The sequence below is a fragment of the Clupea harengus genome, chromosome 17 (assembly GCF_900700415.2).
Source record: "Clupea harengus chromosome 17, Ch_v2.0.2, whole genome shotgun sequence".
In the NCBI taxonomy this organism is placed as follows: domain Eukaryota; kingdom Metazoa; phylum Chordata; class Actinopteri; order Clupeiformes; family Clupeidae; genus Clupea; species Clupea harengus.
The window spans coordinates 2,506,910-2,518,579 of NC_045168.1; the positions used below are offsets into that span (position 1 = coordinate 2,506,910).

At 43.1% G+C, this 11,670-nt stretch overlaps 1 protein-coding gene across 1 annotated transcript in view; it reads right to left on the reverse strand.

Moving 5' to 3' along the window:
• The window catches only part of dlec1 (DLEC1 cilia and flagella associated protein), a 29,696-nt gene extending 18,834 nt beyond the window's left edge, over window positions 1-10,862 (reverse strand). The window contains exons 1-13 of the mRNA XM_042710311.1: window positions 10,293-10,862; window positions 9,560-9,703; window positions 9,276-9,432; window positions 8,864-8,974; window positions 8,434-8,627; window positions 6,714-6,934; window positions 4,396-4,477; window positions 3,923-4,067; window positions 2,443-2,616; window positions 2,025-2,161; window positions 1,700-1,792; window positions 1,398-1,499; window positions 546-751 (exon numbers count right to left, since the gene is read on the reverse strand). Coding sequence (XP_042566245.1) covers window positions 546-751; window positions 1,398-1,499; window positions 1,700-1,792; window positions 2,025-2,161; window positions 2,443-2,616; window positions 3,923-4,067; window positions 4,396-4,477; window positions 6,714-6,934; window positions 8,434-8,627; window positions 8,864-8,974; window positions 9,276-9,432; window positions 9,560-9,703; window positions 10,293-10,376 — 1,850 coding nt within the window. The 5' untranslated portion in view covers window positions 10,377-10,862. The remainder of the gene's footprint in view (window positions 1-545; window positions 752-1,397; window positions 1,500-1,699; window positions 1,793-2,024; window positions 2,162-2,442; window positions 2,617-3,922; window positions 4,068-4,395; window positions 4,478-6,713; window positions 6,935-8,433; window positions 8,628-8,863; window positions 8,975-9,275; window positions 9,433-9,559; window positions 9,704-10,292) is intronic.
• Between the last annotated feature and the right edge of the window lie 808 nt (window positions 10,863-11,670).

Below are 11,670 nucleotides of genomic sequence, written 5' to 3' on the forward strand. Positions count from 1 at the left end.
TAAAAAAAAAAACATTGAGGTGCAGACAGTGTTCTTAACTGGGACATCCAGGTTGCCATAGAGACTTGGCTGTTTTGATGGGACTGTGCATACCTCGCATGCCTCACCATATGGGCATACTAATTGATTCAAATGTAATCATGGCAATCACTGCAAAGTCTTGCCCGACATTCTGGCTGCATGCCAACCCAGTTCAATCTTTTGTGTGTCTGGTGTCTGAGTGCTGATTGCGGCTGAGTTGGAGACTGGAGTAATATATCGCCGCTCATTAGGCTGTCAGTCTCACGCTATAAGCTCAGTCAGAAACACAAACAAGCCTTCTTGCTTGTGAATACTAAACAGAATGACAAACATGTGAGATATACATTTCTCTCATTCTTCAGCATGCAGTTGAACTCATCTATTCATATAACAAGTTTCTGAACGTTAAATGCGGTATTTACAGAATGTTTTTCAAATGTGTCATACAACTTTTCAGTTGGGCGAAGGTGAAGTCTGTCTGAGAAGTGTGTTATTGTGTAAAGAAGATTACTATTTTTCCTTACACATTGTTTCTGATGACCAGCTTCTTCTGCAGAGTGGAGTAGGGGTTGGTGGAGTCAAAGCGCACAAAGTGATTGGCCGTGAGGTCACACAGCTCCCCAAACTCGGGGCTGTCCTCTCCGCCCGTCACAAACGGGACCAGCTCGACCGCAACCACCTGGCCCTCCCCTGAGAGACACACACAGTGGGGTGAGGAGTCATCAATGGCCTACCAGGTTTGATGTGAACATGTTTAGCCTGAGAAAGAGCTTGGTTCATGTACAGTGTATGAAATGTAGGCACAGCACATTTATTACATATTTATCACGCACTAAGCATGCTCTCCCAAACCATCTCTGATTTCAATGTTGGGTATTCCAAAAATGTTGTCTTGCTGTCACCCACTTAGATATGAAACTACAAACAACAAATGAGTGGCCCTGAAAATGTGTCATGATTGTTTATGGAACAAGTGTATGGTGGAATTGCATGGTCATCATATTTTTATGAGGCAGTGTACACCTTAATCTCACAAACTGATGATTGACACTTCGATCGACACTTTTCCATGGATTTTGTCAGATCTATTTCCATCCACCTCACAATGTGGTTGTGTTGATCATTACCGTTGCATCACACTTAGCTCACTTGTAGATACTGTTGTTGGAACACTGTTGACCTTTAATGGTCTGACGTTGTCATTGTGGTGAATTTAACTGTAACTAACAGCTAATCCCCAACTGATGTAGCCTGACAGGTTTGTTGAGCATAAGAACAAAGGTACAAAGTTCTGACTAGTATGGTTTTGCACAGGAAACAGTGGGCAGGAAACAGAGCTTCAGGGTTTGTGGGCAGGAAACAGACCTTCAGCAGACAGCCACTGTACCTTTAATGGTGATGTCTCTGACCTGGCAGTTGTCACATACGATAGTGAAGAGCTGAGAGAAAGGCCCAGCAGTGGTGGGGAAGAACACCAACTGAGAGAGGGGGTCATGGAACAACAGACAGGTTGGTTGGCACCATCTGAACAGGCACACTGAAGACACTTTGCCATACGATTCCAAAATCCAGGTAAACAGCAGAACATCATATTTTTTTGTTTTATCACACTTTTTGATATATTCTGAACTATCTTACTGTAATGGTCTATCCCCATGCAGCTTTAACCTTCACTTACCTCCAACATGGTGGCTTGTCCTGGCATTAGCGCAAACACAGAGGGATACACAGCAAAAGGATGCTCCTCAGCAAAACTGCTCTTCACTACTGCCTGGAGAGTGGGAATTACATTTTTTTTTAAAAACCATACTACAAGGAAACTATAAAGATATACAGTAGATGTACAGTGTGCATGTAAATATAAAATGTATCTTTTTTGTTGAGTGTGATGTGATCACTGTAATCTGTGGGATTGATAATAATGATAATTACAGGACCTGCAGGCACAGGGGCCTGGTCTGGAGACCTCTGAACAAGGCTAAAGACTTCCTACTGGGTCTTACCCTCAGACTGGGCGCAGGCCACTGGTTCTTGGGCATGATGCAGAAAGTTCCAGAAATAAAGCCCTCATTCTGACACAGGAGTTCCAGGAACTTAACTCCCCCCACCAGGCAGTATCCACAGTCCAGAACAGCAGGCACTATGGGTCACAGAAGCACAAAGAGAGTTCAGTCATTCAGAATATGGTGGTGGTCTAATCCTAAGGCTGATTTGGCCCATTTAACCATTTACCTACTGCCATTACTCAGAGGACTTACGAGTTTATATATTTTCTATTTGACCCATTGGTCTTCCGTTCAGATGCTAAATACAAACATATTACTTAATGCTTTTTTATCCTTAAACATAAAGCTAAAAAAACTCAGATCTGAGATATGAATGCGTGAAGTGTATTGGGCTGAGGAGTCTTCCTCTACTCACGCGTGAGTACGGGAGGGGGCCTGCGGGCCTCTAAGGGCACTATGAGGGAGTGAGGGGACTGGGTCTCCACCACCAGGAAGTCCTCACAGTCTGCCAGCGAGTCTGGGGCAAAGCGGACCGTGTACTGGCAGCTCATCCCAGGAGCCACCATGCCCCCTTTACCCGGGAACTTCCCTGCATGGACACACAGGCTTTAAGACGCTAAAACATACAGACACGGAACACGAGCACATACTAAAAAACAACCACATGCTTCAGGACGGGGATCAAATGTTTCACTCACTTGACTCATATCGTCTAGATTAGCTCTTGTGTCTCCTAATTGTACTTATATCTCCTACATCCCTTACTCATAGATGAATTCATATTCAAGAAAAATCAACATTCAAAACCTCAGCAAATAACTAATTTCTCAAGGGTCTCCTTATCCTGTCATAATTCCCTGCCTCATCCACACAAACACTTGAATTCCTCACAACAGATGGTGCTCTCTCCCTTTCTTTTTCAACACACAAACACACACACACACACACACACACACACACACACACACACACACACACAAACACACACACACTCAAATTGTGATGAGAAACTGAACAGACAGAAGTTCCCTCCAGTCTTGTGATAATCTTTAGTCTAGCCACAGGCATCTGAGAACACGTTGCTCAATTATCTCCGGTGCTCCACACAAGTGACTGCAGAGGTTGAGGTGAGGCAGTCGTGAATTACACATAACCAGCCCTGATTCCTCCACACCACACTGTGTGTGTGTCTCTGACAGCACAGCATGTTTTAGCTCTCTCTCCATCTCCCTCTCTCTCTCCCTCTCTCTTTCTCTCCCTCTCCTCCCGAAGCTCTCTCTCTCTCCCCCTCTATCTCTCTCTCTCTCCCTCTCCCCCTCTCTCTCTCTCTCCCTCCCACCTCTCTCCCCCCTTTCTCCCTCTCCCCGTCTCTCTCTCTCTCTCCCCCCCCCCCTCTCTTTCCCTCTCCCCCTCTCTCACTCTCTCTCTCCCTCTCCCTCTCCCCCTCTCACTCTCCCTCTCTTTCTCCCTCTCTCTGCTACTGATTAGCTCCAACACTGGGATTAGTAATGATCTGAGGTGTTAACAAAAGGTTTGTTTTCATTAGAGGCCAGACAGAAACGGCAGGAGGATTTAAAACATTCAGTTCTATGTGGACCCCTGGAGACCAGCGCGTGAGAAGTGTTGGTTGAACAATCTTAGAAAAAAGGACACAATCGACAACCTAGACAGCAGTCCTTAAACGCTGTACTTTGTAGTAGTTATGGGTACATGCTACAAGACTTATAGGACTTATGTTAAACTGTTCATGATTAATTTATATAAATCTTCTTTTTCTTGTTCTTTTTAACGAGAATGTGCACCTCAGCATGTGGAAAATCTTTGAATATTTAAAGAATCCTTGAGGCGCTGTTTTTTCCCTCTGAGCAAATTGGATTAATGGGAGGAGAACTCACCCAGGCCAATGGAGAAGTAGGGTGTGGTGGGGGGGATGACTCGCACGTGACGGCAGGTGGCAGTGAGGTTCCTCAGCTCGACAGTGGTCTGACGGGGAGGAAAGGACATGGTGCAGTACCAGAAATGATCAACAGGGGGCACAGTTCAAGAATCAAGAACAACATGTTTACATAACTGGTAGCTATAATGCAAAACAGCAAATGCATTAAGTGTGATCCCAGATTCCAATATGACTAGAGCTAATAACTGCCTAAAAAAAACAGTGGACGCTAATTTTTTTAATATGCTGGGTTACAGCCTATCCTGAAAAACTCATTAGTGAAAAAAAGCATGGAGTAAACAATTGATATTTAACAATGAAACCCTGATTATTTTTCATTAATATCAATAAATCTTGTGTCTACGAATAAAAAAATGGGTAGATAAGGCCGATAACGCCCCCCACACACACACACACGGGTGGCAACGGTACCTCATACACTTGTCCCATTTTGTAGTTGGTGAAGAGGACCACAGGTGGGCTGGCCAGGAAGACAGGCACTGGGGCCTCGGGGCTGCAGCAATAAAAAATAATTTGAAAATGAGCTCCTGGCATTCTACATTCTGTGCCATATCACTGTGCCTCCTGGTCCGCAACACAGACATGTAGCACGGCAACGGCAAATGGAACCATCCCTGGAATGTCCAAGGGAAGCTCACGGCCTGAGGCGTCCCACCACAGGTCCCTCCAGATAAATGAAAAGCATATCGAGCTGAAAGCAACCCAATTTGGGTAATTGCGGCATGCAGACAAATAAGCCAAAGACGTCGTTGTGCAGCGGTTTGAAAAGACAGATGATTGCAGTAAGGCTCTGCTGGAATGCAGTGTCAAATTGAATCAGCAAGCCAAATGAAATACATTGAACTGTCTTGAGTGATTAGGCTAGCAAATGTCCTGAACCTCGCTTTGTAATATTATTGAGTGGGGGTTGACAGGAGTCATTGATAATCAGTGATAAACACTGAAGTTCAATTCGAAAACTGAAGTTGAATGAGGTCAATCAAAAGTTTTCATGAGCAAGAACTAATCTCTTTGTTTGTTAATACTTTTGTTTACAGAAGATAATAAAACATAAAGGTTCACGAGTGCAGTGCTATGTTTTCTTACATGTTTGTTTTTCCCCCCGAGACTCGCAAGCGCATCTGAACAGTAACTTGTATGTTGAGTTTGTGTTTGTTTGTGTTGGCAAATGTGCATCTAAACAGTAACATGCATGTTGAGTTTGTGTTTGTATGTGTTGGCAAATCTGCATCTGAACAGTAACTTGTATGTTGAGTTTGTGTTTGTGTGTGTTGGCAAATCTGAAAACAGAGTCAGATGATGGGCTTTTATGGTCTTATGATTCCCTCGGCTCTAATGAAATGGAAAACCCCGTAAGGACATGAGCCTTTCACTTGGGGTCAGATACTCGGTCACACGCAGGGTAGGGAGAGGGTGGCTCAAATCATATGTTTGCCCAGTCTAGTTTCCATCATTAATATTATCGTTTGCATCATCATTGCATGAGTTCTGTGCTGCACGCTTGAAGCCATGCTTTGCATCGGTGGAAAAAGCACCCATCCTTCTCCTTATGAAGAATGGCCTGGACCTGCCTACACAACAATTCTAAATTAAACGTTCACTTTGTTTGGCTCAGCCAGAGACAATACCATAGAATTGCATGTCAACTGCTGTGTTTGTTTGGTATAAGCCCTACGGAAACAATAAAGACGCACATAATAACAGTGGTGTGACGGATGACATAATGCTGGGTGTAGAGGAGATGATTGTAAGATCATATTTCACTTCATGAAGGCCCAACTTAAGCACACACACCGGCTCAAACACGGCTGAAAGGCAGCAAACGCTCTTCAATAAAGAAAACAAATAGCATCTCAGTACTTCCCAAGAGATTGAAAACAATGGGCCAAATATAGCATTTGTCTCACAGGCTGCTGTTGCTATAAACTGAAGACTGAAGTCAACATCTGTTTGAATGTTACATTTAACTACCTTACAGTATTACAACATTAAATTACAATTGTTTATGTAAAACTATATTACTTAAAAAGCTCCAGAAATACATTTTTGGTACAACAATTAGAGAAATGGACCAGCAGTTTATGCATATTGTGTGGAAATAATTCTTTGTCTTCCACTTATAGAAAGGGAGGTGTGAAGAGAGAAGCAACCACATCATGTGCACACTGCTTCCGGGGCGTCTGAGTGAGCGGGCCGTTATTTTCGGAGGAATACGTGAAACATTCCGAGGGTGATTCCAAAATCAGTAGACAACATACTACACCCTGCTTGATTACGGGTGTTAGCTCGCAGAAAGCCCAAAGGTATCCCGCCCCATTGCCGCAGTCATAATTATAGTTTATCTAACTATACATTGCTGGGTGTGAAGTTGAGGTTTTGGCCAGGTGTACCTCACCTACAGCGACACCTACACTGAGTTACTGCAACCTATAGTTAACCACACAAAACTGTCTGCTGGCTTCCAGACAGAATCAAACGGCATTGTATTTTCCGGTGTATCCAGAGCATGAGTAGTAGTCTACTATTGTATACACTGGAGTGCTATTTATATTATCTTAATGGCTTGATGTGTCTTTATTTAGCTAATACTTTCATCCAAAGTGACGAAGTACAGTAGAAGTATACACTGTTCAGTATGTACTCCCTGGATATCGAAACCACAGCTTTGACGTTCTTACTAACTTGGTTGAGATAAAAGAACACTTGAGTGCCTTGAGAGCAGGAAGTACCTTTCCTCAACAGTCACTTTCTTCCCGTCCACCACTTTCTCTGACTTCTTCCCGCTCAGGATGAGGGACTTGCCGCCCCTCTGGGCGAGGGGGGGCAGAAAGCGTGGGTTTCGCAGGAAGTTCTGACGCTCCTTAAGCCTCTGTAGCGCTGCCCTCTGCTCCACTCGACTCTGGGCGCTGGGCTCCTTCATCCACTGGGGCTTTCGGGCTTTATTGGTCTTCTGGACACAGCGACACAAAACACAGCACAGGTCATTCTTGGTGACACTTTACTCACAAGGTCAATACTTTAATCATGCTTCAGTCATAAGGATGATGTGACCATGTCATACACATGTTATGGCAGATACCATATTATGTCATGTTAGTTCAAAAATATATGATGGAAACTGAAAACTGAGGCCAAGGTGCTTTTCATATAAATACAGTTTGGGCATCCCTGAGCAAAATCCGTATTTTGTTGATTTTTAAAGTGAAAAGAAGTAAATACAACCCCTGCTATAAAATGAGGATTTCTTCAAATGTTTCTGCACTCTTTTCTGCACTTTAATTTTTTTTTTTAAATGAACAGTAATTATGGCATGTGAAATACAACCCCTGTCTGCTGGCCAGAAAGGCCAACAAATCCCCTCATATGATTCAAAATACCTGCAGGAAGATTCATCTGACACAGGGGTGGTGCACCATTTCACTGTGCAGTGCTGCTTGCACAAACATTGTCTACTTAGAAGGACCATCAGAGGGAAACTTTACCAACGACCTTATCATAAATGTTAATATTTTCAAGGTGCAGCCTGCAATTCTAATCCCATACACTTTTCATCAAATTTCAGGGAGTGACTCCTCGCTACCTGTCTGTGTTTAAGCCAAAAAAAAAATAAATAAATAAATACAACTCCGGTACCCAGCCCTGGCTCTGTAAATGGGAAACAAACACAGTGGCTTGGCCATCAACATTCCCAGTCAATCAACATGGTGCTTCAGGAGCATGGAAGGGAGGGGTGTCATTTGATCGGCTGTTGAGCTCAAAAATCAACAACCTTTCGCAAAACCGAATCACTGACTGCATCCCTAAGTATACAAAGCAACATTTAGATAAGCCAGGGTCATATTAGAAATACGTGCTGTGAGCTGATGAAATTCAAATTGCGTTATTCGGCCACAACCACCAAAGGTCTTTTGGAGTAAAAAAGGATCTGCATTTGATGAAAAGAACCCCTTGACCACTGGGATATGGATATCATGATATCACGGAAGAGTAGATTCCTCTAAGCAAATTCAGAATGCAAATGTCATGCAGTCAGTCAACAAATTGAAGTCTGCAAGATGTTGGTCTCTACAACAGGACAGTGACTCTGGAAGTATACTGGACCTCAAAACACACCACAAAGTACTTCAAGAAAAGCAAACCGTATCTTTTGGAATGCCCTGCAGTCCAGATGTAAAAGCATGATTAAAAATCTGTAGGTAAATCTTAAATATGACGTGCATGCAAGACACCCTAATGTATCTCAGAACTTAAAGTGATCTGCAAGTGTGGGTAAAAAACTCATAAATCAATAATCAAGACTTGTGCTGTGATATCTGCCAAAGGAGTGTTACTAACGCTGACTTAGTAGGGTGCCCAAACTTTTGCACACGCCACAATGACGATCATTGTCAATTGCAAGGCAAGTCAACAGCCCTAATAAAACCCAGAAGAGTAAATAGTGGGGCGCACTTGCGAGCGAGTCCCTCTCTCTGGGCTGGACTCCATGCTGGAAGCTAGTGTGAGTGTCCCCTCTGAGGCCTCGAGCAGATCCTCCACGGTCTTCCCCTGCCAAGGGATGAGTGTGTAGCCGTCATCCTGCGCCTGGGTGCAGGTGTGTTTGTTGTAGGAGAAGGTGGGATGACTAAAGCCTGGCGGACCCTCCCCTTCATCAGATTAACAAACAAAACAGAGACCACTGTTTTATTTTCAGTCTGGAAGATCTGAATCGCTTCATTTATTTTTCATTAGCATGGGCATCCCTCTGGTTTTGCAGTTCAACTCTCTCAACTCTGAATGCTCTGTTCACTACTAATGTCTGATAAAAATATGACCACGCACACAGACCCAGGTTTGATGTGGGCTACTTCCTGAACATGTTCAGAATATGTCCTGTATGTACCTTGTGGAGCTTTCACTAGAGGCGATTGCTCAGTTATGTAATCCTCTGGACATATCAAATTATGGCTCTTGAGAAGTCTACCGTCCACGCACCGCATGAAGGATGATTTGACTGGATGCAGAAAACACACAGAAAAACAAACCAGCAGATTTTAAACATGTCTTCTCTCTCTCTTAACTCAACAAATACATTTGCATTTATCATTAGAAAAGCACACATTTGGAAAGGCCAAGCCAATTTTGTGAAGGGCTATCTTCTTATTCACTTAAGCAAGTAAGTCACAAAATGCACCTTTAATGCACAGCTGTGATCTGAAAAGCTCACATTTAAATGGTTTAATTTACATCAATTGAATATATTAAATGTTTCATCATGTTTTCACATTATACAACACAGCAGAGGTGCAGCATACCGGGAGGTAGGCCTAACCCAGTGTAGGCCTCTCCAACCTCCTCCACTATCTGAGCCTGAGCTCGGTCCTCTATGGCAGTGGCATGAATGCGTGCCTGAATGATGTGGCTCTCCAGCATATCCACATCTTTCATGCGCTTAGTGTACTCAGCATGCACCTGTTTGTGTGTGTGTGAGAGACATTCAAAATGCATGTTTCAATTTCAAACCAGTTAGCCCAAGACGCGATGAAACATTTGATTATAAATGAGGACGTGTCTCTGCGGTGTTCTGTCACAGTCGTGCCTTCTGGAGCTCCTCCACATATTTGTCATGGTAGCTGACTTGATCTCCCCGCCGAGATTTGAAAAGGTTGTCGATGGTATCTTTTCCGATAACCTCTTTGGTGTAGAGGTCTTTAAAGATACCTGCGAGTAAGTATGAAATGTCCTGTAGTTGAACACAAGCAAAGTGATCACAAAGATGAAACAGCACATATTGTTTAATGTGATTATGCTTTTGTTCATTTTTGGTATATTGTTCCACCAGCCTAATGCTGACTTAGTGTACTCACTTAGATATCCCCAAATTGTAACTGAAAACAGCTGTATGTTTTCTAAATACTGTTATTCTATTATTTTAACACACATGCATTCTGATAATACCTTTAATAATACCGGTAATTTCATTGATGAGTAGGCTACACCTTTACCCAAAATATGTCATCCAAACTGATACCTCAAAGCTCACACACTCAGAGATACATAAAAGACAAGACGCAAACACAGGTTACATGATGTGCCTAATCCTAATGATGACATCTGATAACCTTTCCTAAACCCTATAAATGTGGGGAGAATGTGGTATGAGGTACATGGTCTTGAAGCAACACAGATTTACTCTGTACTTGTACTGTACATCTCTAAAGGTGTGCATGAGCAATTGATTTTCCCTGTTGATGAAAATGATATCACTAATGTATCATCTTGTGAAGTGACATTAACTTGTATGTGAATGTTAACTCTATTGTTCATCCTACCTGGTTTTTCTCGGAGGCGGGCCTGTGTCGATTCATGTGAAGCTCAGACCCATTCTGGCTGTTTTCTGAGCCTTCAGCCATCATAAGCTATCTTGTGTTAGCCGGCTAGCTAACTCACACAATGTTCCTGTTGACCTAGCCAACAAACCAAAGCTAGGTAGCTAGCGACCTCCCTACCTTACATTACATAAACACTGTATATATTTCACATGTTAAATTACCTTTTTGTGCACTTAGGTAGCTACCTAGCTAGCTAAGTATACAGTTTATTTAAATTCATGAGCAAATGCATTAAAAGAGAAAGGACCTCAATTGCAAAGCATTAAAGTTGAACTGTCTGCCTAATCTCTGTCCTACCATTTTTGTATACATATCGTAACCAAGGAAACAAGATCTGCTCCTTAAAGGGTCCGCGTAGACTTTTTTTGAGTGAAGAGATGTTTGTCCCTTTTCTCCTACACTCCCTACCACAAATATTCAGTCTCCATTGTGTAATCACAAAGAAATGAGAACAAAAATGTTTCCACAGTGGTTTGTTGACCAGCATGATTCTTGGAAGCCAACCCACTGGCAGGCAAAGGAATCCAGTCTTGCCATCTTCCTGCTCAACACATGACACAACACGCCTTTTCAGCTGCCTGGCGCTCTAGTTCATTTCTGGCCGGAGAGAACAATCACCCTTTTGGATTGTTGTTTAGCATGATAACTCTACGAAGTGAATGTCTGGTTTGCAGAAAAGGGTGTGTGCAGAGGTGTGTCAGGCATCAAAAGAATTTTGAAAAGAACAGCAATAAGCTAATATCCTTTCCTCACCTATGTTAAATATACACACCCCTTGAGTGTGTGTGTGTGTGTGGGGGGGGGGGGTCTTAGTCTTATGACTATGAGGATTTTTCCTTTTTCTAATGCTATCCATAATGTACATTTTACACAGGGTCATTTTTTATTTTATAGGGTTAGGGAAGGGGACAGGGGTGGTGGTGGGTGTCAAGCCTTAATTAAGGAGGTTAAACCAAGGACAGACGCCTTCAAACCCCTGTGTAATTTGCACCCAGAGAATCTCCAAGCATTATCATGAGGTTAGACACAGTCCTCCTTCTTGCCCTGCCTTCTTGTTCCCATGCCATCCCTGTTAGGCAGTGTAACCTTAACGTTGTAGTTCCTTTGGCAGCGCTGACGGGTTAGATACAATAGCGCAATAGAGGGATTGCAGGAGTACTGTGGGGGCAGGAGCTGTGCAACAGAGACCTCACTCTAATGAGCAAAAATGTCGTCTTGTCTGGGCTCTCGGTCATGTGATTCCTTGGCAGGATCTGCTCCACAAGAGCAAAACAGGAGGGTAAAGGGAAGACATGTTGCCATCATTACACTTTTCTTC